The 27855-nt window shown below is 36.3% G+C and overlaps 2 protein-coding genes across 5 annotated transcripts in view; both read right to left on the bottom strand.

Annotated features, from left to right (window-relative positions):
* The window catches only part of mpv17 (mitochondrial inner membrane protein MPV17), a 29123-nt gene extending 19612 nt beyond the window's left edge, over positions 1 to 9511 (bottom strand). For all 3 annotated transcript variants that reach the window (XM_016470798.1, XM_016470800.1, XM_016470799.1), the window contains exons 1-2: positions 9240 to 9511; positions 7874 to 7956 (exon numbers count right to left, since the gene is read on the bottom strand). In XM_016470798.1, coding sequence (XP_016326284.1) covers positions 7874 to 7946 — 73 coding nt within the window. In that variant the 5' untranslated portion in view covers positions 7947 to 7956; positions 9240 to 9511. The remainder of the gene's footprint in view (positions 1 to 7873; positions 7957 to 9239) is intronic.
* Positions 9512 to 10168: 657 nt separating this feature from the next.
* Positions 10169 to 27855, bottom strand: part of LOC107676254 (uridine-cytidine kinase-like 1) — a 27887-nt gene continuing 10200 nt past the window's right edge. Inside the window, exons 6-15 of one of the 2 annotated variants that reach the window (XM_016470774.1) lie at positions 22329 to 22518; positions 21861 to 21922; positions 18830 to 18849; positions 17319 to 17417; positions 15547 to 15640; positions 15247 to 15309; positions 14861 to 14983; positions 13499 to 13606; positions 12666 to 12822; positions 10169 to 11691 (exon numbers count right to left, since the gene is read on the bottom strand). In XM_016470774.1, coding sequence (XP_016326260.1) covers positions 11615 to 11691; positions 12666 to 12822; positions 13499 to 13606; positions 14861 to 14983; positions 15247 to 15309; positions 15547 to 15640; positions 17319 to 17417; positions 18830 to 18849; positions 21861 to 21922; positions 22329 to 22518 — 993 coding nt within the window. In that variant the 3' untranslated portion in view covers positions 10169 to 11614. Of the gene's footprint in view, positions 11692 to 12665; positions 12823 to 13498; positions 13607 to 14860; positions 14984 to 15246; positions 15310 to 15546; positions 15641 to 17318; positions 17418 to 18829; positions 18850 to 19957; positions 19975 to 21860; positions 21923 to 22328; positions 22519 to 27855 lie in introns of both variants that reach the window. The other variant, XM_016470775.1, reaches the window with a different exon arrangement.

Below are 27855 nucleotides of genomic sequence, written 5' to 3' on the forward strand. Positions count from 1 at the left end.
ATGAATACGGGGTTTTACAGCCCTTACTTCATTGTACCCAAGAAAGGCGGTGGGTTACGGCCAATTTTGGACCTGCGTGTCTTGAACCGGGCCCTTCACCGGTTACCGTTCAAGATGTTGACGCAGAAACACATCTTCGGGTGCATCCGTCCCCGAGACTGGTTTGCAGCGATCGACCTGAAGAATGCGTACTTTCATGTGTCGATCCGGTCGAACAGAAAGCACGCCTCACAGAGGAATGTGCGCGGTTGGTGCTGAACTGCTTGAATTCATTCAAGGGCAGGACAGCGGTCCACTGTAACAATTTCAGAGGCTCCTGGGGCATAAGGCAGCTGCAGCGGCAGTTACACCGCTGGGGCTGCTTCATATGAGACCGCTTCAGCACTGGCTTCATGGCAGAGTCCTGAGGTAGGCGTGGCAGCGTGGCACTCACCGGGTCCAAGTTACACCGGCCTGTCGCCAAACCTTCACCCTATGGTCAGACCTTGCATTTTTCCGGGCAGGAGTGCCCCTAGAACAGGTCTCCAGGCATGCTGCGGTTTACACGGATGCCTCCACCACCGGCTGGGGGGCCACGTACAACGGGCACGTAGTGTCGGGGTGTGGACAGGCCCCCAACTGCACTGGCATATCAATTGCCTAGAAAGGGTTCTGAGGTCACTTCGTGTCATTCACATTCCGGGTCTGCTCAACCATACAGCCGACGAGCTGTCACGAGCTACGCTCCCAGGAGAATGGAGACTCCATTCCCCGACGATCCAGCTGATTTGGAGACGTTTCAGAGCCGCTCAGGTAGACCTGTTTGCCTCTTCAGAAACCTCTCACTGCCAGTTGTTCTACTCCCTGTCTGAGGGAACACTCGGCACGGACACACTGGCACACAGCTGGCCGTGGGGCCTGCGCAAGTATGCGTTTCCCCCAGTGAGCCTTCTCGCACAGACGCTGTGCAAGGTCAGGGAGGACAAGGAGCAGGTCCTGCTTGTGGTGCCGTATTGGCCCACTCGGACCTGGTTCCCAGAACTAATGCTCCTTGTGACAGCCCCTCCCAGAGATTCCTCTGAGGAAGGATCTACTGACTCAGAGACGGGGCACCGTGTGGCACCCGTGTCCAGACCTCTGGAAACTTCATGTCTGGTCCCTGGATGGGACACGGAGGTTCTAAGTGACCTACCCCAGCAGGTAGTTGACACCATCACTTCGGCGAGAGCACTGTCTATGAGACACGCTTATGCCTTGAAGTGGAACCTGTTCATCGAGTGGTGTTCTTCTCACCGAGAAGAGCCCCAGAGATGCCCGATCAGGGTTGTGCTTGCCTTTTTGCAGCAAGGGTTGGAGCGAAGGCTGTCTCCCTCCATCTTAAAGGAACACTCCTCTATTTTTGAAAATAAGCTCATTTTCCAACTCCCCTAGAGTTAAACAGTTGAGTTTTACCGTTTTCGAATCCATTCAGCCGATCTCCGGGTCTGGCGGTAGCACTTTTAGCTGTAGCTTAGCATAGATCATTGAATCTGATTAGACCGTTAGCATCTCGCTCAAAAATGACCAAAGAGTTTCGATATTTTTCCTAAAAGAGCTTTATTAGCAGATCTGAGGGACTTAGGACTTAGGAGAAATGAGATAAGGTCAGAAATGTATGATGGGGCTTGTCCATTAAGTGCTTTATAAACAATAAACAAAATTTTGAATTGCATTCTAAAGGAGACAGGAAGCCAGTGGAGCGACGCTAAAATTGGAGTGATATGATCACTTTTTTTGCACCAGTTAACAATCTGGCTGCTGCATTCTGGACCATCTGCAAACGAGCCAGTGAAGATTGGGGAAGGCCTAGGTATAAGGAATTACAGTGGTCCAATCGTGATGTGATAAATGCATGAATAACTTTTTCCAAGTCTTGAAAGGAAAGTGTTGATTTAAGTCTAGAAATGATTCTCAATTGATAATAGCTGTTTTAAACAACTGAGCTAATTTGCTTTTCAAGGCAAAGCTCAGAGTCAAAATAACACCTACATTTTTTGCATGTGACTTAATCAATTTTAACACAACTACAACACAAAATACATATTACAAATTAAATACAAATTATATACTATTGGGATATTATAGTACTGAATTTTATAGCATTGAAATGGCATATTTTAGCAGCAAAATAAATATAGTAAAGTATATAAAATAAAAGAACAGGAAGACAAAAGAAGGGAACAATGTAAAAACAATAAACAAAACTGCCCAAAACTAAAAACAAATATATTGGGCATCAACAGGCACTCCAAAAAATAAGGTCCAAAAAAAGCACACACTACAATAAGATATCTTCAACTATTCTGATGCAATAGAACCTCAGTCAGGTGAATCAACTTCTGATAAGTGAGCTCATTGTTCAAAACACATGGCGAGCTGGACAGAAGCCGCTATTGTACACAGCATGCCATAGCAGGAGGGCGGTGTGAGATGAAATGCCTCGGAGAGGAGGATGCTGGGAACTCTGGTCTCTCTCCAGCAGGTTGTTAACGGGCACAGTGGGGTGATCCACCAACTGAAAGACTGTGTCACGCTCTCACTCAACCCCACACAAACACAGCGGGTGAAGCCTTTTCTGACTGTGAGAGAAACGCGCTGGAGGACTCTCCGATCGAATTTTACAAACTACAATGACTTCTGAGCATCGTCCTTGTGCTTCACCACAAACACTGACACAGTGACTCAGTGCTATGACATGACTAAGTGTACACAGGCACTGGACTGATGGTACCAGCAGTGGGTTTGTGAGACTAACACTGCTTCGAGATTATCTGTTTCTTCAGAAATAACACTGAGTTCACAGAAAGCCCTGAGTAAGCCACAAGTTGGCAAACCTTTGAAGTTAAGATGGGATAAATATTTTCTGCATTTCACAGAGGTACAATAGAATGAAAATTACGGATGAACACATTGGTATCAGCCAATACTCATAAGGTTTTAAATGAGCTATTGGAGGCCTCTGTAATCTGATCATATTTGATCAGAATTTCCCCCAATTTAAACAGGATTTTCCTAAAAAAATAAACAAATATTGACAAATATTATAGATCTATCTATCCATCCATCCATCTATCTATCTATCTATTAAATGAACCATCATATCAATTATCAGCTGTATCATAAATATTGTTATTTTCAGAATTTCCATATTGGTGCGTGCCTAACTATACACTATACAATTAATGACAACTATATAAAGTAAAGCTTTTTACGGTGACAACAGTGTTTCTACATCATCACCCCAGATTTCTAAACACAGGCAGTGTCTGTTACTCATTATGCTTCACCTTGACTGGCTAAATTGCAGGATCCTTAAAATAATTCTTCTGCAGCCAAATACAGAACTGCCAGGGAGGGAGCCACACATAAAAAAAACTTCAACTGCCTTTAAATTTAGAGGACAGCTGCTTCCTCGCACTTGCCCAAATATCATGGTTTACAAAGGACATTCTGCCTTAACGACAGAGCCCAGCAAAGCAACGTAGCCCCTTTTAAGTGACCTAACCTTTTCATAAAATGTCAAGGAAAGACTAATAATCCAGTATAGCAGACTGGAAAAAGCCAGGAACCTTTGCCATGCTTTTACTGGGTCATCTTATCAAAACAGCACCAGCTTATTGATCATGGTAGACAGAACTAGGCAGACAGGAGGGCAAAGGCTGAGTGAGAGCTAACAGCATGTTGTGAGGTGATAATAAACACTTATGTTTTCCACTTCTTGGTTCAACTTGACGTTAACAGGTTGAGAAGCACCGAAGAGTAAACTCTTAAAACATCTGTTAAGAACAGACTGTCCTAAGAAGACCCTTTTACATTTGCTTTTATCTTTGGACTCTGAAAACAGGTGGTTAAAAGTTATATTCTATGTCTCTGATTACAATGACAATTACAATTTATTCCTGTGATGGCAATGTTGAGTTTCCAACAGTCAATACTGCTATTATCAATGTTGAAAATAGTTGTGCTGATTAAAGGTATAGTTCACACAAAAATTAACATTTGCTGAAAATTTACTCACCATCAGTGAATGGGTGCCATCAGAATGAGAGTCCAAACAGCTGATAAAAACATCATAATAATCTACAAGTAATCGACACAACCATAGTCTATCAATTAACGTCTTATGAAGTAAAAAAACTACATATTTGTAATAAACAAATACATCATTAAGAATCCATTGGTGAAAAAGTGATGTAATGCTAACTTTTCCCAAATCTGTTCCTATAAAGAAACAAACTCATCTACATTTTGGATGATCTGATGGTGAGTAAATTTTCATTTTTGGGTAAACAATTCCTTTAATATTTTTTGTGGAAACCATGATACGTTTTTAGTTATAATTTAATGAATAGAAATGTCAAATTAACAAAACTTATTTGAAATATAATTTTTTTTTTTATATCATCTTTGGACCCAAAACCATGAAAAATAGGTGCTTAAAAGTTATATTCCAGGTCTCTGATTACAATGGGAAAAAAACAGCAGTTTCAGAGGAAAAAAAACATTTATCCATTTATCTTTATTAGCAAAGACGACAACCCCATCCAACCATAAACATGGCTGTTTGTCATTATGCTGTGCCAAATAAAATGCAATTTACCACACACTCAGGTGCAATCTGCCCCGTACCTCGTGCCAACTGGAGTATGGCACTCATCTATGCTAAATGCATCTTGAAATATGCTGATGTCAGCACAATACTTCCCACCGTCTGTCCTTGAGTGACTGACGCATCTTGCGCTTAGTGAAATTATCTGTGATCAATTTGGCAGGAATCTATCTGCAGCCAGCACGTTCTCCACAGGGACCAGCGGGCAGGCTCTGGCAACCCAACCCATTTAGCTGATGAGACCGGTGTGACATGGCTTACCTGCGTTACAGTAAACACAATCAAGCCTCATTCGTTCAGGTTTGCCCTTTTTGGATGACATTGATTTTTTCGGTTCTACATTTAGCTCAGATTATGGGGTTAATGCATCGTTAATGACTTGAAAACGGAAATGTAGCGCCTTCATCCCCTCCATCCATTCATTTATTCATTCGCTCATTAATCCCTTCCTCTTCACATCTCTATCTGTTATAAATAAATCCATTTATCACTTCAACCAAATGCATCAGTTAAAGCTGAAGGATGTAATTTTTGCACCACTAGTGGCAAAAAAATGAATTGCAGAAATAATGGATACATTCTTATCACCCTGTATTGTGCTGCAAAGTGGATTTCACAGACAATTCATCCATTTTAGTGAGATTACAAATCTTAATGTACTTAATGTAAGTTCCGTCCAAGTGAATATCAACACATCACTTCACAGGAAGTGGTGAGTTTGACTAAAATAAACACGGTTAAAAGCTTTTGATTACAATAATTAATCACAGTTTGCATGCAGTTGTTAGTGGGTATAAAGAAAGAAATAAAGAAATAAAATCAGCAAGAAATATTTTTAAATACATGCTGCTCTTTTTAACTTCCACGCTTTCCATAAAAAAACACAAGCAGCAAAACGGTTTTCAACATTAATTAGAATAGACATATTAATTGAGCACTAAAACAGCATATTAAAATGATTTCTGAAGGATCATATGACACTGAAGACTAGAAACATTAATTAGAATAGACATATTAATTGAGCACCAAAACAGCATATTAAAATGATTTCTGAAGGATCATATGTCACTGAAGACTAGAGTAATGATGCTGAAAATTCAGCTTTGCCATCACAGGAATAAATTACATTGAAAATGAATTAAAGCAATATTATTCACAATATTACTGTTAAAAATTTTTGATGAAATAAATGCAGCCTTTGAGTGAGCATAGGAGATTTATTTCCAAAGCATTAAAAAAACACCAAACTTTTGAATGGTAGTGTATATCTAATATAACTAAAGATTTATTTTCAACTTAAACACAACAGATGTTTAGCACTCAATTTAGGCCTTTCAAATATGACAGATTATTTAAATTAAATGTTTCATATGAATTAAATGTACAATAATAAATTACTATATAATTGAACTTAAAAACAATGACTCTTTTCAAATAGTTTTCAAACAGACAACTCCCCTGTCTGCCATTGGTTGGACAAATAGATAGCCCCGCCCTAAACTCACTCCATTGGTTGGGATGGTCAGGATGGTCAAACAACCTATAAATAGTTGCCTCTTTATATTAAACTGGCATATGAAAAAGTAGACCCAGATTAACCTTGGGGAAAAAAAAACACTTAAAGGGATAGTTCACCCAAAAATGAAAATTCTGTCATCATTTACTCACCCTTATGTCATTCCAAACCTGTATGAGTTGCTTTCTTATGTTGAACACAGAAGATATTTTGAAGATTGCTGGTAATCAAACAGTTGGTGGTTGCCATTGACTTCCATAGTATTTATTTTCCTACTATGGAAGTCAATAGCAACCACCAACTGTTTGATTACCAGCAATCTTCAAAATATCTTCTGATTTTTGGGTGAACTATCCCTTTAACCTTGAACTTCCAATTCACTGAAGTTTTTCACCTTGCCCAGAATGCCAAGTTTTATTGCATTCAATTTATTTGAAGGTAAGATCACGTCCCTCGCTCTGCGAATAAGCGCTGGTTCACATCACTGAGAAAACATCCAGTTATTATTTAATTTTGAAATAACCCGCTTCCCTCTCGTTTAAAGCATCTTGCTGTCTAATATTAAACCTATACCCATAGGGCTAAAGTTTCTATAAATATTCAAGTCCTCTTCTTCATGTGGAAAACAAAGGCAATGAATCATAGCTCATGTCTGTAATCTTGATTACATAAACTTGCATCCTCAACCGCTCAGCGACATGAGGCCACTGGTGATTTTAAGCATTGCGGCCAAGTTGTCAGTGCCAGTCTAGCCAAGTATTAATTAATCCTAATGCTACAGTTTGCATGACACACAATACAACCAACAGCTTGTTTAAGCAGGCTCATTGATTAACAATAAAGTGCACTCTCATTCACTCATTTTGTTAAACAAAGTGAAAAGATTCCCATCAAATGGGTCTAAATAGTTAATGCACAGTAATCACACATGAAATTAAAGCTAAAGTGTGTAATTTCAGCCCCACTGTCGTCACCAAACGGAACTGCGAAATTAGTGATTGTTTTCAAATAGACTTCACACTCCCTGTGCCTGCTGTTACTTAGAAATAAACAACAACTTAGAATGAAACTTGCATTCTGAAAGATTTAGTATGTTTCCATTGTACACTGAACTCTGACCTCTAAAGATAAATTATTCCTCATGATATGAACCAGACATCATCATCTATGTTCGAACAAAAGAAAGTTTTCAGCAGAACAACTTGAGACTTTCATTAATATGTTGTTTTGTGCTTCCATCTTCTGGTAGAATGGTGTAATTGCAGCAAAAAAAAAAAAAAAAAATTATTTTCCAAATAAAAACCAAATGTCTTGAGGTGATACATAATGTGAGCATTCCTGGTTCACTAGGAGTTAAAATGTACATTTAATAACATTTAAATTCAAAGCAACATTTAAAATAACCAAAAGAACATTCTGAAATAGACTTCCCCCTTTAATCTATACTCCCACCCTGTAAAACCCACAGTGACAAAGTTCAAGTAAACAGCTAAGCAGATTGTTGCTGAGAAGGGCTTTCCATTGTTTATATGGCTGATCTATTATTCACGCTCAAAAACAATCTTGCTGTTTAGAAGTGATTGTGCTAACAGGAAAGATAAATATGTAATCAATAGCATCTGAGATTGAGTTGACCTAAAGGGAATTGGGAACATCAACTACAGGACTGAAAAGGAAAAAAAAAGTGGTGGAGGACTTAGAGAGGAGGGTGGAGAGTTTGTAGCTCTTACCAGCAGTTATAATCTGCACTGTCCATGGACATTTGGCCATCAGCGCCTGATAAGATCTCCAAAGGCCCGCCATGTGACAAAGTCTAAAAAAAAACACAGGACTATTGAAATTACATGCACTTAGTTACTGACAGATAAATGGTCAAACTTTTTTTTTTTTATTTATGCAACATCATTTTTATCAACAAATGCTTACCAATATTTGATCCCAAACTAGTTACTGACTAGTTATTAACCAAGATTTGCTTATAAATAAATAAAATATGAAAGGGAAATATTCTCTGATTTTCTGAAAAAAAGCCCGTTTTAATGGAAAGAAAATCAGAAAGAGCTTTAAATGCCATGTATGTTTACACGCACAAGGAATTTGCCTTAGAGACAGGAATTTCCAGTGAAAAAGTAGATTGCATTAAAGAAAAAAAAAGTTAAAAAAAATAATATATATATTAATAATAATATTTTATATATATATATATATATATATATATATATATGAAAAGATCATATTCTCTGATTTTCTGAAAAACAGCCTGTTTTAATGGGAGGTAGCAAAATCTGACAGGGTAGCACCTGTTTTTATACAGTCTATGTATGGGTAGCACAAATCGACAGAACACCGGCTCATAAGAGTCATTCATTTGTAACTCGCGTTGTACATTTTTGATTCATTGGAAGAATCGGTTCATAAGAGTCATTTAGCGTTGTACTGCATATTTTGCGCTGTCGATGTGGTGATTAGTAGAATCTATGAAGGTAGAATGACGTCAAAAAGATTTGCATACGCAGGGTAATATTTGTGGTAGTGTACATAAGACTGTAAGCGTAAATGAAATTTGCATGCGCAAGAGAAGCTTTGTAAAGGTGTAATATGCAAATCTTTTTGACGTCATTCTACCTTCATAGAATCTCCGTCAAATTTTAATAGGTTAAAGGGATAGTTCGCCTTCAGTTGCTGGTCCCCATTGACTTCCATAGTATGGAAAAAAAAAACCACTATGCAGGTCAATGGGGACCAGAAGGTGAACTATCCTGATTTTATAAGGTTCAGTTGCACTCGTACAGTGATGAGAGTCTCGCGCTTTGGCTCAAAGGCGCGTGCCACAAATCATGATGAATTTCCAATTCCAATAAAACGTTTTTATGTTTTACACAACCGGATAAGGACAATTCTGTTTCTCACAACGCAGAAATACAAGAATGTCATCCGCTATACATATTTATTTTCCTTTAATTAATCCAATTTGTCTCGTTGGACTTCTCTCAAGTGCCTATAACAAGCTTACGTGACTAAAACTACTTTATTTTATAACTCTTGCACAGTCAGTTTTAACCAGTACGGAGACTAAAGTTAGAAGTGTAGTCCTACCTTGTCACGCACAGAGAAGTGATACAGTGCGTGTTAAAAGGATGTTGGCGTTACTGAAATTAAAGCGGTATGACTGCTGCTTTCGAAGACTCCAAAGTCAAAAGAGGAAGGGAAGTGACTTCAGAAGATGTGACTGAAGTTTAAACTCATTCAGTCTTGTTTGTACTTGTATCAGGACAACCGGAGAGATGTTTGATATAATTCATTTTACCCCAAAGTCAACGATATAACACGATGCTTGAGGTGGTATGAAGCAGCAAGCAAACGCTTCAAAACCCAACAGAATATTTCAAAATAAAAGTCCCGCTCGAGAACGTATTTAACTATTGTAAAGTTTTTGGTGTTGATTTGAAAGTTTAAAACCCTCTTAAATTAAAATAATAATTTGAATAATTATAATTACCCCTATAAATAATTGTGTACCTGGAAATGATTTTGAAAGAAGGAAGAACTCTTTGGCTAGACTAATAAAATTGAGTGGACATACACTTGTTACACTTACATTTTTGCAATGTTTACAGGGAGAAAAAAGAATTAAGACAGACTTAGGCACAAAATATTTTATTGCGCTATTTATACATACAGGAAAAAAAAACAGAAGTGGAATGGCTTACAACACTGGAGGTCAGTTGAAGCTTGTAAACAGATAACCCAGGCAAATCATACATATACAACAAAATAATTACAGTACACATCTCTGGAGAGAGAGAGAACTTAAATGAGACAGATAAATATTTTTCCCTTATAATAATGCATATTGCTGCCAATATAGTGAAGTCTGAAGTCCATTACTGAGATTTGATTCAGAATAACATAACCAGGCCATAAAATCACTGTACGAAAAATAAAAACAAACCAAATGTCAGTTCCAATTAGAAAATATACAAAGAAAAATAAGACATAAATGTGTCAATTTCATTATTTTATTTTGTCAAGTGGGACCAAATAGACAAAGTAATTTTTTAATAAATGCCATTGAAATAATGTGCAACTCTCCCCTTTAGGTGAGAATGTGATCAAATTGTTTGTTTACATAAATTTAAATGCATCGCAGGTTGCTGTATGTGCATTTTGGCACTATTACTTTGATCAGGTTTAATAAAAAAAATGCATTAGATGACACGTAACAGTGGAAGTTCAGGAGAAGCGCATGTTTTGCTCTCTCTTTTGGTTTAATTTCTGCTAAAAGACCTCCAAAATGTTCTTCAATAATTGTTTCTAAACTTTTGTCAATGCAAATCAATCTGTCGTTGCCTCTCCTCAATCAGGCATGGCAAATAAACCAATGAAAAATAAATATACCTTATCTACATTTTAAAATTCAAGTATATAACAGAAAACTATAAACCTGATTTTGTTCCCCTCAGTGGCACTGTAGCGCTAAATACTAAAACCAATGATGAGGAAAATTATTCATTTGGACTTAAAACTGAATTTTCTATCAACAAGTCCCTTTTCAATATTTCATGAATTCCCCACATTTTTACACACACACACACACACACACACACACACACACACACACACACGAAGTAGACTGATATATTGATTGGCACTTCACATCTGTATCACCATCAAGACACCAATCAATTTGGAAAAAAGGCAAAACAACAAAGTAAATGCAGACTAAACAACAGATGTATTGTTTATGAGCAGAATTGCAGCATTGCACTAAACAATGTTGTTTGACCCAAATCCTATTTTGTGCTTGGGCTACTATTAAAGGTAGTAACATTTATGCACAGCTGCTTTTAGCAAGGCTGCAATATTAAAAGCAGGTTAAATTGAAGCAGGCGTATGGAAATGTTTCTTTCACTTAGTATAAGATGTCAATTGGGTCAAGCACCTCAAATGCACATGTATGCCATATATGCTATACAAAGCAAATTAAGTCAAGACAACATGAAAACAGCTAACAAACATTGAGTATGTGCTGTATTTGAAATCTATTATATATACTGTTTTATACAGTATAAACTGTATACTCATACTACTGAAAAACAGTACAAGGTAGTTTGGTAGTATGCCACTGTAAACACACCCTTGAAGAAACTGTGGTATGTCCTTATTATTCCACTCTTATTAGTTCAAGTATTAATGAAAAATTCTCAAATTGTGATGGTCATGTGGGCATTTTAAGGAAAGCTAATGAACAGTAATCTTCCATGTTTGGGGGTCTGTTGATGCTTTGACCTGTATTGAGCATGGGCTCATTTGTAGCATGTAGTATTGCAAGCATCGACAGCAAGAGGTGGCTAAGGCTTATGCTTATATAGGGCAGGGCAATGGGTCCACAATCATATGAGATTAAGTGCTTAAATGTTCCCTTCTCCAATGCATGCAGATATAGTTGCTCACATAGGTCTTGATGAAATTCAGTAGTCCATCCCCTCATCACTTTCATACCAGTCTGAAGGAGCATCAGTCCCAAAGTAACGATCCCCAAAATTACCTGCAAAACAATTGCAATTACGATATATTTGGGGGGCCCATTTTTTCTATATTTTTGTTAAAAGGAACAATTCACCCAAACATGAAAATTTGCTGAAACTCACACTTGGACCATCCAAGACACAGATGAGAAATTTAGCATTACATCACTTGCTGACAAATGGATGTTCTGCAGTGAATGGGTGCCGTCAGAATAGGGCTGCACGATAAATCGCATGCGATATTTAACCAGCATCTTGTCAGTAAAGCCATTCTGTAATCAGCGGTAAATCTCCATCACGTGCGGGCTTTCACATGAAGCAGCATTTACTACACAGAGCCGTTGTTCACCGACAAGCTGCGCAAAACATGCGCAAAATATGATCGTGGTTTTGCGCAGCTTGTCAGTGAACAACGGCTCTGTGTAGTTAATGCTGCTCCATGTGAAAGCCCGCAGGTGATGGGAGATTTACCGCTGATTAAAGAACCGGCTTCACTGACAAGATGCGCGTTAAATATCGCATGCGATTTATCGTGCAGCCCTGTGTCAGAATTAGAGTTAAAAAAACTGAAAAAAAAAAAATCACAATCCACAAGTAATCCACATGGATCCAGTTCATCAATCTGAACTGCTTCCGGCAAAAATACAAGTCCTCTATTCTGCTTTCTCATCTCTGAATCAAACTACAAACACCAAAAACAGTCCAAAACAGTTTGAAATATGTCGGTGGATAATGGTTATGGATGTGAGAGGACAACAGGGGATGGACTTTTTCGGAGATCATTTGTAAGTTATTGGGATATTTTTATTAGCTGTTTGGATTTCTGAAGGCATCCATTCACTGCAGAGAATTCACTGATGAGCAAATGATGTAATGCAAAATTTTTCTAAATCGGTTCTGATAAAGAAACAAATTCATCTAAATCTTAGATGGTCTGAGGTTAAGGGAATTTAAATTTTTGTGTGAACTATTCCTTTAATTAAACTGCTCTTACCAATCCCTGGAATGATGTGAAACTCATCGTTGACCTTCTTGTCCACGGCAGTGGTGATGATGCGCACTTTGGGAAAGGCGTAGGCCACTGAGTGAACGCCCATCTCCGCCATGAGCAGAGAGAGCAGGAAGATCTTATCCTCCTGGACATCATGATCCTGGAACAGATGAGTTCGTGAATCACCCTGATTTAAACCTTACTGAGCACTAACTAATGTAGATATCAAGGGCTGGAAAACCACTGTACAAAAATAAACAGAATAAATAGATAAATAAATAAAATAATAAAATATAAAGTATATAACCGAGTTAGAATGGTGTATGTAATGCAATTAAACATTTTTGGAATAAATGAATAATTTGGTATGTAATGTAATATAATATAGAGAGTTTAAATTTAATAACCAGGAGGAACCATAAAGTGCAACATATCTATATATTTCCAAGTAGCCATGTTGTTAACAGATAGAAGTACTGAACCAAGTCCAGACAGACACCCATATCCTATGTGAACTCTGCTTCCAAAAAGGGAGCAATTTGGTTAGGATTGTTTGTTTTTATGCAAAAGAGGTCAAAGATCATGTAGAAACTTGATTGTGTTGGGTGTTTGTTGAAACAGATCAGACCTAACAAGACTAGATCTGGTCTAGGGTTTACATCTCCTATTACTCACATTACAGATTCAGCATAGTGAGATGCTGACATTTAGTTTACACATCTTAAAAGGATCCAAAATCTACTCCACAATGGCCAGGAAGTATAAAAATATATGTGCACAATTGGGAAATTTACTTCAAATGAAATAAATAGGACCTGTCTGCTGAGGTGACTTACAAGCAAGACTCTGACAGCCATGAGAGCTGCCGCTCCTGTAGACACAGTGCTGTCCATCAGGATAACGTAGTCCTCACTGATGTCCTTGGGCAAACGAAGGTAATGGAGCTGAGGAGGAAATTAGACCATAATAATACAAATTTATAGACTAAGCAATGATTTATGTGACATTACCGTGCAGAACACACTAAACTTCTCAAGCAGAAACTGACATAAACAACCTTAAATTAAATAAGGACATCTAAGGAACTTTGAGATGAAAGAAATGCAAATGGAAAACACTACAGTTGAGTATGAATTTTATATATATATATTTATATTAGGGCTGCACGATAAATCGCATGCGATATTTAATATTGATGTATGGTTTGTTAGGATAGGACAATATCTGGCCGAGATACAACTATTTGAAAATCTGGAATCTGAGGGTGCAAAAAATCAAAACATTGAGAAAATTGCCTTTAAAGTTGTCCAAATTAAGTTCTTAGCAATGCATATTACTAATCAAAAATTAAGTTTGAATATATTTACAGTAGGAAATGTACAAAATATCTTCATGGAACGTGACCTTTACTTAATATCCTAATGAGTTTTGGCATAAAAGAAAAATCTATAATTTTGACCCATACAATGTATTTTTGGCTATTGCTACAAATATACCCCAGCGACTTAAGACTGGTTTTGTGGTCCAGGGCCACATATAGAGAGAGAACCATTTCACTGAAATAGACAGTCTGAACTAATTTCTGTAAATTAATAAAACTTGTGTCATTTTATATCGCCAGTGAATCAGTATACAAAATATCAGAAATATTTATTTTAACACCAAGCCATAAAACCATGTTATTTTTTGCTGGGGAAAAAAAAACTATAAGCATCCTATTAAAAATGACCAAAAACTAAAGCAAAAACGTAATATTAATAAAAACTAATCAATGATAAACATAATGAAATTGCAAAAACTTAAAACTGAAAATATAAAACTAAAAGCTAATTTAAAATTCTGAATAAATTCTATAATAGTACATACCGCTGAACATACATAAAGTGAACATACAGCTAGAGGGAGCTGTTCGCAATACTCTAAATGCCTGCAAACTGACATCCATCAGCACAGAGCTGTTGAGTTTATCATGTACATCATGACACATGTTATATGTCAGCTGAGAAGAGGCATAGATATCAAATCTGGCAAAGCACAGCGGTGAAACAGACCGTGACCTGACTAGTAGGCAACCAGTAAATCATACGTGCCGTCTCACCAAGGCTGAGAACACAAGGACACATGACAACATGGACAACTTTTGGATCAGGGCTTGTTTATAGATGTGTCTGTCAGTTGGATGGGTGAAGATGTGATACCTCAGGCTCTCCTGTGTCATGATTAGTCTGAATGAGGATCTTTCCGAGCCGAATGTCCTTACAAACAGCCATCAAGGCCTGTTCCATGGTCTCTCCTGCCCGTAGAATGGACACACCAGTAATCTATCAAACGAACAAACAAGAGGCCTAAAGTCCTGCCATACAGATAATAGCGTGTAACCTATGGAAATGTGTTTCTGCCATGGAATAAAAAATGTTCACAATACAGTGAAAATCACAATACAGACTTTTTTCCCTCACAATTTTGAGTTTATATCTCACTATTCAAACTTTTTTCCTCAGAAAAAGGGGAGAAAAACTCAAAATTGTGATATGTTACCTTTCTTGTGGCAGAAAGAAAAAATCAGAACTTCCAATAAACAAACCCTTTTCCCACTCAGCCTCTTCCCTTCATATACAGTTTCTTGAGGAGTTTCAACAGACACCGGCTAAAAAGAGAAGACCAAATAAGAATCAGTGATCGATTTTTTTTTTTACTAAAATGATATAAAACAAGTGCTATAACCTAGAATGAAGACTTGCTTCACTTCACACCATAAAAATTGAATTTGTCCATGGGGGCGCTGCCTGACACTCATATGCATCACTGTATTATGACCAATACCCAGAGCTCGTAACATCAAGTTTAAAAAATCGTAGTTGGTCATTAATGGCGGTCCACTCACCTTCAGCGGCAGAAAGGACAGGGCGTGCTCTATGAGAAGCCTCATTAATCTCTTTGAATAGAAAATAAATTCATCTCGACTGGTTTCTTTATTCCTGAGGGCACAGGGGACACAGTCAATAATACACAACGGAGATGCTGTGTGTTTTGGAAGAGTGTATGATACTGTGTACAGAAAGCACTGTTCTGAGAGTTTAGATAAAGTGAGAAAACAATCCTTATTTTATTTTAATTACCTAATTACAAATCAGTGGCCCAAAAAGTACAAACACAACTCAAGCTGTTGCCAGCCTGCTGAAGCCCCATTCATTTTAATGGGAAATTCACCATTTTGCTGATAAATTTTGCTCTTTATTTATTTGTGACACACAGTACACCTACACTGGAGTAACCCAAGGTGTATATCTAAAGGGTACAGGTATTATGATTCTTAAGTTTGAACCTAAACTTTATATCCAGACCAATTTTAATGTTCTATAACAGAAATTACAGCAATGTTGGTTGGTTTATAAAATGGAATTATATTTTTTTTATCTGAGCTGCAAGCTAGCAGTTTGCTAACGTGCTGATATGACAGTGAAATTATGCCAATTCTTCTTTCTATTATGTTGTCTGTTAGGTCCATATCAAACATGCAGGACTAGTACAGTATAATTTACAACACATGATTCTTATAATAAGCAAGTTCTTTTAATGAACCACTCAAAAAGATTCATAAAAATATTGAATCCATCAGATGGATCCTTAACTGAATGAACTGAATCTGCCAGAGTGGTTACTGAATCAACATCCGACACACTTACTGAGCTGCAAATTCTTACTTTTAGTAAAATGTTCAACACGAAATAAATGTGTGTTTTGTAATACGTATCATTTGTGAATAGATATACACATCTACAGATATACAAACATCTTTTTTTCTTCATAATAAATTATATTCAATTATATTTTAATATAAAAAGCATTAAACCATAAATTGAATCTTTAAACATGTAAATGTGTTAAATGTAGAAAAAAATAAATAAGTAAATGCACTACCAAGTTTCAGGTCAGTTCTAAGGTTTTAAAAGTCACCAAGCCTGCATTTATTTGATCAAAAATATAATAAAAACTGTAATATTGTGAAATATTATTATAAATTAAAATTGTTTTCTACTTTAAAATGTAATTTATGCCCTTGCTGGTGTAACATTGCTGAGTTGAGTTGAGTTGAGTTGAGTTGAGTTGAGTTGAGTTGAACGTTAAAACGGTTATGATGATGCAGTTTTTCAGAATTCTTTGATGAACAGAAAGTATAAAAAATAGCATTTGTTTAAAGAACTTTACTGTCATTTTTGATCAATTAAATGCATCATTGCTGAATAAAAGTATTAAATACTTTTGAACGGTATAGGAAATAAATCAGTAAAATTTTACAGTAATAAAACAAAAAAACAATAGTGTGTGTGTGGTACTTAAGTATTTAAGTATTCATAACAACAGCCATTTCAACAGCCATTACTCCAGTCATCAGTGTCAAATTATCCTTCAGAAATCATTCTAATATGCTGACATTCCTTATCATTATCAAAGTTGAAAACAGCTGCTTAATATTTTCTTTTGATCAGTTTAATGTGTCCTTGCTGAATAAAATTGTTTTCTTTACACGGTAGTGCTTGTTTAGATTTTTTTCTTTGAACATTAGTGTAAATAAATCAATAAAATATTACAATAAAAACACCAATAGTGTGTGTGTAAATTACTTAAGTATTCATAACAGCAGCGAGGTCATACCTGATAATAGTGTGCATTCCTCGGACCTGTGGGGTGCTCTCCATGACACTCAGGGTCTTGGGTAAAGGTTGACCCTGATGGGCAGATGCCAGTGCTGATCTATATAGCACACAGATATGAAACATAAACATTCCACAAGTTGCACACAAGCAAACAAAACCAAACTTTTTGTTAATGGAAAATAGACAAATATAACAATATTTGACTTTTTCCCAGTGCGAATATGGTTGAGTATGAAGAGCTGATGTGAGTTTGAAGTGTTATGGTAGCAGGTCAAGTTAGAGTCAAGGCCCATTCACTTCAAGTCAGGATTTCCATTATGAATACATTTTAAAATAAAACAATTGCATAATTTACACAAATGAACCACTTTCACCCCAAAAACAAACCTCCCTGACCAATAAGATATTGACTTGGGTTATGTGTTGACAACCTGTTAATATCGTAGGTTTTTACATACAAGTGTGTGCATCATCAGCGTGAACTATCAGACTTGGTGTGAACAGGCCTTTAAATTAGTAGACAGAAGTGAGGGTTTTGTAACCAAAGATCTGATGCACAAGCATTAAAGAAACTGTTCACCTAAAAATTACAATTGTCATTTACTCACTCATTTCATTCCAAACATGTATGACTTTCTTTCAGACCACAAAATAAAAAAAAATTAAAAAAAACGTTAGGCAGGATTTACATGATGCTTTTTCACATTGTAAAAACCTCTTTTTGCATATCACAGAAGAAAGAAAAAGAGTCATACTTGAGGCAGAGTAAATGACAGTTCTAATTTTAGGGTAAACCATTTCTTTAAACAGTGAAATAATGTGATATTAAATAAAACCAACAAGATGGTAATGGACTCTGAACTCTGTTCATTTATAATATTGCAATTGTGAAAATCTAAGCAAAGACTGAGAGAGCCACCAATGCCCTCTACAGTATACAACCTACATTAATGACTGATTTGAGACATTTAATATGTGGCTGCTAAATTTCCTTCATTGTGGCTGCCAGTTTCACCAAACGTCAGCCCACAATCCCATACAGAAAGACACTGTGTCCTAACCAGTGTGACGCGACAAGCACTTTGACTCCACTGAAAACAAAACCGCTCCTCGGCATAACATGATGACAACCAATCAGAATATATGTACAGGGATTTTGGACCAATCAGATTTCTACCTATGCAAGGCCACAAAAATAAAAACCAAGCAATGGACAAAATGTCTTGTCGCTTTTCACAGGCGATGCTGGTTAGGACACTGTGATGGACTGACAGTGTGAATGTTATTAGCTCACTCTGAAAGTTAAACATGCACAAGCTTTAAACAATAATAGTAGTAAAAACATAATACTAAAAGAGCAGAACGTGTTTTATCAAGTGAGGAAGGATTGCAGAGGACAGATCCAAGAAAACGAAAAATAAATCAAATTTGAAAACAATAAACAAATAAAATGAAGAAAACAGAACAGAAAAAAAAGAAAGGTGAGAGGATGCAAGAATTTATCCTCACATATCCCAGCGGAGTTTCCTCTGAAGAAGGAATAAATGTTCATTGGGAGACAATGATGACGAGAGAGAGAAAAGAGAGAGGGAGGGGGAGAAAAGAACACGACCTGATTAAAGTCTATACAGAACAGACGGGCACATCACAGCCAAGATGAGCTCAGGTCTGGGTAGTATGTCAGTGGTTTTCAGCCGAGGTGCTGTTGCCAGTCTAAAATGATAAAATGACAACAGATGTCTCAATACTGAGACCCTAATATGCATTATCAGAGGATTTCACAGTCTGCACAGTACCTGAAGAGCAAAACCACTGAAATAGGCCCATCCCCGTGTTAGCAACAGCATCAAAATAACACAGTGGAGGTGGAGACAAAAGGAACACAGTGAAGCTATGGTGTTTATTTTGGTTCGCAAACCTAATTTATTCCATCTTCACATCAATTTTGTGCAATTCATTTAGGTCCTTAATATAGTGTCCACTCAAACGTTTTGCTTTGTAGATCATTTCGGCCAAAATATTTAAATTAAAATCAAAACAAGCACTGCCATTCAAAGAAATTAATACTTTTACTCAGTAAGGACACATGACATTGATCAAAGCAGCACAACAGTTTTTAATATTGATAATGCACCAAATCAGCATATTAGAATGCGTTCTGAAGGACACTGAAGACTGGAGCAATGGCTGCTGAAAATTCAGCTTTGCCATCACGGGAATAAATTACATAAGCATATTAAAACAGAAAATAGTTATTTTAAATTGCAATAATAGCCTATTTCACTATTAATGTTTTTTATTTTTGATCAAATAAATGCAGCCTTGGTGAGCATAAGAGACTTTACCATTAAAAATCATACCACCCCCCAAACTTTTGAACGGTAGTGTATTAGCTGTTTAAATTACAGCTGTGACTTTGGACCAATGAGATTTTATTGTGGGCGGGGCTGTGCATCCATTTATACTGCAGCATTAACATTCAATTTGTTTAGTGTAGACCATAGCCAGAGCTACGCTTTTCCTTCTGTCTCCATTTGCATCGCTGCAAGTTTGAGGAAAAGAAAGCAGAGATGAAGCACAGGTTTAAAGAATGAAGGAAAGAGAGATGGAAGGAAATGAGGGGAAAAGCAGCCATACCTCACTGTGATTTCACGCTGGGATGGTTAGAGCAATCGGTTGAGGGTTTAGCAAGTATTTCATTACAAACACACATAGGGAGGAGAGGAATAAAAAAAGAAAAGAAAAAAAGACAAACTCATGAAATGAGATATTCACTCAGAAAAGCCATTCCAAACAGTCAGCCCTCACCCTCTCCATGGTATACTGGGAAAATATTTCATGGCACTATCAGCTACTCCCTATATTTAACCTGATACAATCACATTCTTGCAGTTTTACACAATATACATTTATGCCTCTCATATTTCCATCAGTAAAAAGAACATGTTTCAGGCTGATTTAAAAGTCTTTATCAGCGTCACTGTATTACTGTGGAATCTTGAGGTTGTTTAGATACCACATGTATAGACACTAAATTTTCCATTGCAATACATTTTCCATTGCTTTAGTCACAACAGGTTTTGTTTTTTAATTTGAAATAAAATAATAAAGAAATAAATTGAAATAAAAAGAAGTGTTTGAATTAGGGAAAATCTTTTGAATGAATAAATAAATAAATGGAATATATTAATTAATTTATACATTTATACATGTTATGTTATAACAGTAATATGTATGTGTGTATACATGCACCATTTGATAATATTTTAAATAACTAAGTAAATAATGTAGATAGCATTATACATTGGTCAGTAATTATCATTTCATTTATTTAATCAATTTCTTAAACCAAGTTCAAATGCAATTGGCTGCTACCTAATCTGTCATGTTAGCAAGTCCAAGGTTTATCTTTTTTCTCTCATAAAGCAAAAAATGTCAATACCATCATTACCATCACACACAATATTGAAAACCCACATGTCACACATTATACAAAACAAAATTTAAAAAGTGCCCCTAATTGAGGAATCATACTTTTTTTTTAAAAATTGCAGTACTTTGACTGAAGATTTTTCAGTCAAAGTACTCACTGGGCCTAACACAGAAAATCTTTCAAATCTGACCTCTGTGATGAGAAACCCAATGCGGTCCTGTGGCTTTAGAGCATGATACCTTTTGCACCAAAGCACATGGTTCATTAGTTCTAAAGATCATTCCTCACTGTGACTGATTGAGTAAAAAAAACAGAAAAACATTTTCCACCTCAGGATAATTCATGACTTTATTCAGCCTGCCAGGCACAGAAAACGATTACATTTCAAAGAGGCACTAAACCCTTTTTGTGGAATACATCTGTCAGCACTGCATGCACATGAACGTCACTCAGCAAACGTTCATTAGTGTTAACATCTTTGTCTTTCTAGTAATTACCTTGGTAGGCGACATGAAATCAAAACTGACTACACATTTGCTTGTCTCCTGGTTTCTCAGCATATTGTCTGAATCATCAGAGCATGTTATTCCAAAGAAAAAAGTGGAACAGGCAAAAGGCTATTTAGTTACTTTTTTAGTAGTAAATTCACAATCGGGCTGGACTATTCTTTGGTATGAAATGCCCACAGATCCAATCAATTCCCAAAGGAAATGTCATCATTTCAATCTTACATTTTTTGAAGGAATATTTTGTGCCAGAAATTACATTTGCAAATGAATTTTATAATACTATAATGGAGAAGATGGACTGTAAAATAGACATATCAAGATTACTGGCCTTGCCTTTTCTAGTTTGAACCAATGCACATAATATTTATTGTCACATATAGAGTATCACCACCAGAGGGCAAACTACACTTATACCATGGCATGGGCTTCATATGCACACGCATGCAACATTTGTGTGCGTTTTAAGAGCATGTGGATCATCTAGCAGGGATACAGCATGCATGTTGGCCATTCTCAGCATTTCATTATGCACAGGCCAACTAATCATTCTCACTCAGTGTCAAACAGATGAGAATGAGGAGCCATTTTTATTACATACCTTTTCCAGCTGACTGTGAACATGCTGAACAATCAGATCCAAGGCTACAAAGTTTTCTCCACCTGGAGAAACAACGGAAGGGGACTGTTATAATAAAGCACATAATCCCATAAATTTGAGTAGAAAAAATCTGAATAAACTACAGAGCTTTCAGAGTAATTGTTTACTGCTGTACCAGCATTCAGGGCTATTACAACTGCATAATGTCAGTTATTTATACAGAAATTAAAAAAAAAATTTCAAGGCAAAACATTTTTAAATAATCTATTAATGAAATTTCTGAATATAAATGTTGCTTAACAACATTAAAGGGGTCATATGATGCTGCTGAAAAGAAAAAGATGTATTTGGTGTAATGAAATGTGTTTATGCGGTTTAAAGTTTAAAAGACAGTCCAGTAAAATATGCTTAATAGTCTGATCTCTCACAAAATGTTTGGCAGTTTTGACATTTTCCAACTTCACGTACCTCTTGGGACCACAATATCTGCAACTTGCACAGTGGGTTCGATGTACTGCTCAAACGCAGGCTTGACAAATTTGTTGTACTGTTTAATGACGCCTGCAATGTCACGCCCTCTATTCGTGATGTCCCTCTTTAGGCGCCTGACTAGCCGGATGTCTGAGTCTGTGTCTACAAACACCTTCATGTCTAGGAGCTGAAGGACACACAGAAACAGAAATACAACAAAACGTCCATAAACTGACAACGTGTGACAGACAAACACAAAAAGTGTACATTAGAGATGCAACAAACAAATATTTTAATAATTAATTACAATGCCAAATGCAACCAAGTCACATTCAAATATGTGCAATCTGGTGCATTTTGAAGGGCTTAATATAAAGTGCTTAATATATAACTTCAGGGTTCCTACACATTTTCCATTTCAAAATTCCATACTTTTCCAGACTCGAATTTCCAAAACTCTCTTCAGAAATTCAGACCATTTTTAACATAAATGGTTCATAGAGCATTATTTTCAGCTTTATATTTGGTATATAGTAGTCATCTGCACACAAGAAACGTTTTTATGCCTTCGAGAAAGTATTCACATGTGCATGGGAATTTTGTGCATGTTTACGCATTACAATTTCTAGTTTTATATAACCTATTTCCTTTGTGCATCACTGCCATTTTATTATGAATAAAAACAGAGCCAAATTTGGCTTTTATTATGGTAGTACCTCTAATTTAAAGGCCTAATGTCCAATTTAACACATCCTGTGTCAGGCGGCACAGAAACCATGACACGAAATGGGCTGATGGCATAAAATTTGCCAAGTTCAAGGGTTTATATAAAAGATGGGTACTTTAAAAAAGCATTTCAAATTGGCTTTTGTTAGGACAGTATGCCATATTTCAAGGCCTTAGGTCTCTTTAACGCATACTCTGTGGTGCCCAAGAAACCACACCGTGAAATGGGCTGATGGCACAATAGGTAGCTCTGTGTGCATTGTCCTATATGCTAAGTTCAATGGTTTCTCATGTGCACATAAAAGTCTGTATATTTTTTATTTTTGCAAAGGTCCTTGAGGCTATGTAATACAGTGCAAAGAATGTTGCGAGAAGAAACCCAAACTGCTTATAACCTGCATTTTGCATAATGAAAAAGTGCACCTTGAATTCATTCAGTCGTATTTTGACTTTGACTTCTTGTACATTTATTTTCATTAAATTCTTAATTTTATATTATAAAAAAACTAAAAGGGGCAAAAGTCTGGAAACACAAATACTTCTCCATACTCTGCTTTCTTTTTTCCATACTATTCCAGACCTGGAAAATACTTTTCCAAACCCCGTATGAACCCTGTAACTTGCACACACATTGTTCTGCTGCAGTTCTTTTGTGGTTTCTGGAGCTTCCTCTTTAGGATTATGGGTAGTGTACAGTACCATTTAAAAGTTTGAGGTCACTAAAATTTTGCTCCGTAGCTAAATAAAAATAATTAAAACTTATATTTAGCTAAGGATGTATTAAATTGTTTAAAAGTGACAGTAAAGACATTTATAATGCTATAAAAGATTTCTGCTTAAAATAAATGCTGTTTTTTTTAAACCTTATTTTAATCCAAATACCTAGAAAAAAAATCTATCACGGTTTCCAAAAAAAAAAAAAAATAAATTCAGCAGCACAACTTTTTTCAACATTGATAATATTAAATCCTTCCCCCAAGTTCAAGGGTTTATAAAAAAGATGGGTACTTTAAAAAAGCATTTCAAATTGGCTTTTGTTAGGACAGTATGCCATATTTCAAGGCCTTAGGTCTCTTTAACGCATACTCTGTGGTGCCCAAGAAACCACACCGTGAAATGGGCTGATGGCACAATAGGTAGCTCTGTGTGCATTGTCCTATATGCTAAGTTCAATGGTTTCTCATGTGCACATAAAAGTCTGTATATTTTTTATTTTTGCAAAGGTCCTTGAGGCTATGTAATACAGTGCAAAGAATGTTGCGAGAAGAAACCCAAACTGCTTATAACCTGCATTTTGCATAATGAAAAAGTGCACCTTGAATTCATTCAGTCGTATTTTGACTTTGACTTCTTGTACATTTATTTTCATTAAATTCTTAATTTTATATTATAAAAAAACTAAAAGGGGCAAAAGTCTGGAAACACAAATACTTCTCCATACTCTGCTTTCTTTTTTCCATACTATTCCAGACCTGGAAAATACTTTTCCAAACCCCGTATGAACCCTGTAACTTGCACACACATTGTTCTGCTGCAGTTCTTTTGTGGTTTCTGGAGCTTCCTCTTTAGGATTATGGGTAGTGTACAGTACCATTTAAAAGTTTGAGGTCACTAAAATTTTGCTCCGTAGCTAAATAAAAATAATTAAAACTTATATTTAGCTAAGGATGTATTAAATTGTTTAAAAGTGACAGTAAAGACATTTATAATGCTATAAAAGATTTCTGCTTAAAATAAATGCTGTTTTTTTTAAACCTTATTTTAATCCAAATACCTAGAAAAAAAATCTATCACGGTTTCCAAAAAAAAAAAAAAATAAATTCAGCAGCACAACTTTTTTCAACATTGATAATATTAAATCCTTCCCCCTGTAGTGAAAATCAAGTTTTTTATGTTGTTTATTTGTCTATGTGGTGTTTTTAATATGCTTTTAGACAAACCATACATCAAATTTTCATTTTTGGGTGAACTATCCCTTTAAGAAATGTTTCTTGAGTAGCAAATCAGCATATTATGACTTCTGAAGGATCATGTGACACTGAAGACTGAAGTAATGATGCTGAAAATTCAGATTTGCCATCACAGGAATAAGTTACATTTTAAAACATTAAAACAGAAAATGAATATTTTAAAACGTAAGATTTCACAATTTAGTTTATCTGCATTTTCGTCTTTGTGAGCATAAGAAACTTCTTTAAAAAACTTCACCAGCCCCAAACTTCAGAAAAGTAGTGTAGTTCTTCATCTAGAAATTGCTGCTTAACTACAATATTTTTTTGGGAAAAGAAAAACTTCAACAGAAGCATATACCATTGATTAATAACCCTCATTATTCTCCAGCCCAAAGTGATGAAATCTTGCAGGGCAGACACAACCAGTCAAGGATCTACTACTGTCTCTCCTCAACGGTTCGGTTCCTGTTACTGAAAACACGTATCAGATCTTTCAACGGAGCGAACGGATAGGAAATTTAAAAAAAGCTGCTCAGCAAAGGGGAAGTCAGGATCAATCAAAGCAATGTAGTGCAGCGTGACGCCAACTAGCCAAGATGTACCGCTAGTGCCGACACTGAAAATGGATATCATTCAGTGAGTCCACATGATATGGCAAAGGCATTAAATTTCAGGGTAACGATAAACAATCCAATACCCTTAAACAGCAGTGCCAGCAGCCCTGCCAACACGACGAGGCATAACTTATAAGACTTTGTGTGCAGGCGTGCAAGAAACACACATGAATGGGGTGAAAGGTCAAGTGTATATCAAGTTTTAAACGACAGGAAGTCATTGCTCATTCTTCCCGAAATGAAAACAGAGGTGAGCTGTCACTGTATTCACAAAGACCTGCAATGAGAAAGAGTTAAACGGAAAACCCTGATCCATTCATTAGCTGAATGATGTCTACCGTTTGATGAGTGTCATTCGTTCTGCAGCACATCTGCTGCGCAGTGCTCGTAAATCACGTCAGGATGAACTGCTTAGCCAATGCGTACACAATAACTCCCATTTTAATTTGTATAGATTTCCGGACAACTCGCGCAGGGAAGAATCGAAACCCGGCAATGGTAACCGTCAATGCAGGCGTAGATAAACACCGCCTATTCACTTCCTGTGGCCGCTCTTCACCTTCACCATTAGAGAGAGAGAAGTATCAGTCATCTTCATTGTGTGAGGAAAACAACAGGATGCAGGAGAAAAAGAACACAAGGAGAGGACAGACTTCTTGTACCGTTTCAACAGGATCAGGCTTTAGGAACAAGATTTTACATATTTATTCTTCATCCAGAGATGCATTTGTTCCCTTAAATGATAGAGGAGACAACTAGAACTCATTATCTAGCTAACCATTAACTAGTATTCATGTATATGAGAGAGACATAGACGCTATAGTAGAGAGGGAATCTCATCTCCGTGGTCGGATTGTGGGAATGAGATCCATTACTCAGCGGCAGAGACAAACCAGGCTATGTGAAATTTCCAGGATCATTTCACCCCAAATTCAAAAGAAAAAAATAAGAACTTAAAACTTAAACATAATAATAATGAAGGTTACTTTTAAAAGTAAAAAGATTTTTTGCATTACAATATTACTTTTTAATATATAAAAAAAAAAACATGGGGTTAATAAAGAAAGCAATACTTTCATTCAGAAAGGATGCATTAAATCGGTCAAAAAAGACTTTTATAATGTTATAAGATTTCTGTTTTCAACATTGATAATAACCAAAACGTTTCTTGAACACCAAATCAGCATATTAGAATGATGCCTGAAGGATCATGTGACACTGAACACTGGAGTAATGGCTGCTTAAAAATTCAGCTTTGCCATCACAATAAAATATATTTTTAAGTATATTATAATAGATAAAACTTTTTTTAATTGGTAATCAAATTTCACAATATTTTATTGTATTTTTGATCAAATAAATGCAGCCCTGGTGAGCAGAGACTTTTTTCAAAAACGTTTTTAAAATTCCCAAAACAAATCAATCTCGTGACAGAAATACAGTAATAAAAACATCATGCTAAGACAATTTTTGTTTAAATCAGCATAAAGGGAACATCAAAAAACATCATGCATACTTTCAATTTTACTTTTTAATTTAAATCCCTATTTTTTGTAAGATTTGCCATAATATAGGCAACTGAGATCTTATTTTTTTACACCTTTCTTCAGTCTAGACACAGTAGAACACAGCCATCTGGATTTCAGCAATGCATTTCTTTATTTTACAGCACAAGTTTAGTAGACTGTACCTCTCATCTTATTGTCATTCAGCATCCATAACTAATCTGTGGGAATATAAAATACACAATATTCCCTCCCTTCTCTTCCTATCATTACAAAGTAGGGATGCACTGATACCGATACTGGCATCGGTACCGATACTGAGCTCCTGTACTCGTACTCGTTAAAATGCCCTGATACCACACAGCATGTTATAAGTGCCATATTCAGACAAAGAAACACCGACAACAGAACAACAGAGAGCAGAATGGAGTTATTAGAGATTAAGGATGTCTACGAAGTATATGCATGCAATGAATATAATGTTAAACATTCAGTATTTACGCCTGAGTAGCTGATGTGCTTGAGCTGATAAACAAAGCACGCTGAGTGGATTGAGCGTGTGGCGGCGCAGATGCACGAGCTTGTCGAGTGAATATCCCTTTCTCACAGACATCACTGGAAAGTTTGTAGTTCAGTCGGATGTCAAAAACAAGTAAAACAATGCACAAGTTACTTAACGGTAGGGAGGGAGAGAGAGAGAGAGAGAGAGAGAGAGAGAGAGAGAGAG

This window comes from Sinocyclocheilus anshuiensis, unplaced genomic scaffold (assembly GCF_001515605.1).
Source record: "Sinocyclocheilus anshuiensis isolate Anshui unplaced genomic scaffold, SAMN03320099.WGS_v1.1 scaffold2322, whole genome shotgun sequence".
Taxonomy (NCBI): domain Eukaryota; kingdom Metazoa; phylum Chordata; class Actinopteri; order Cypriniformes; family Cyprinidae; genus Sinocyclocheilus; species Sinocyclocheilus anshuiensis.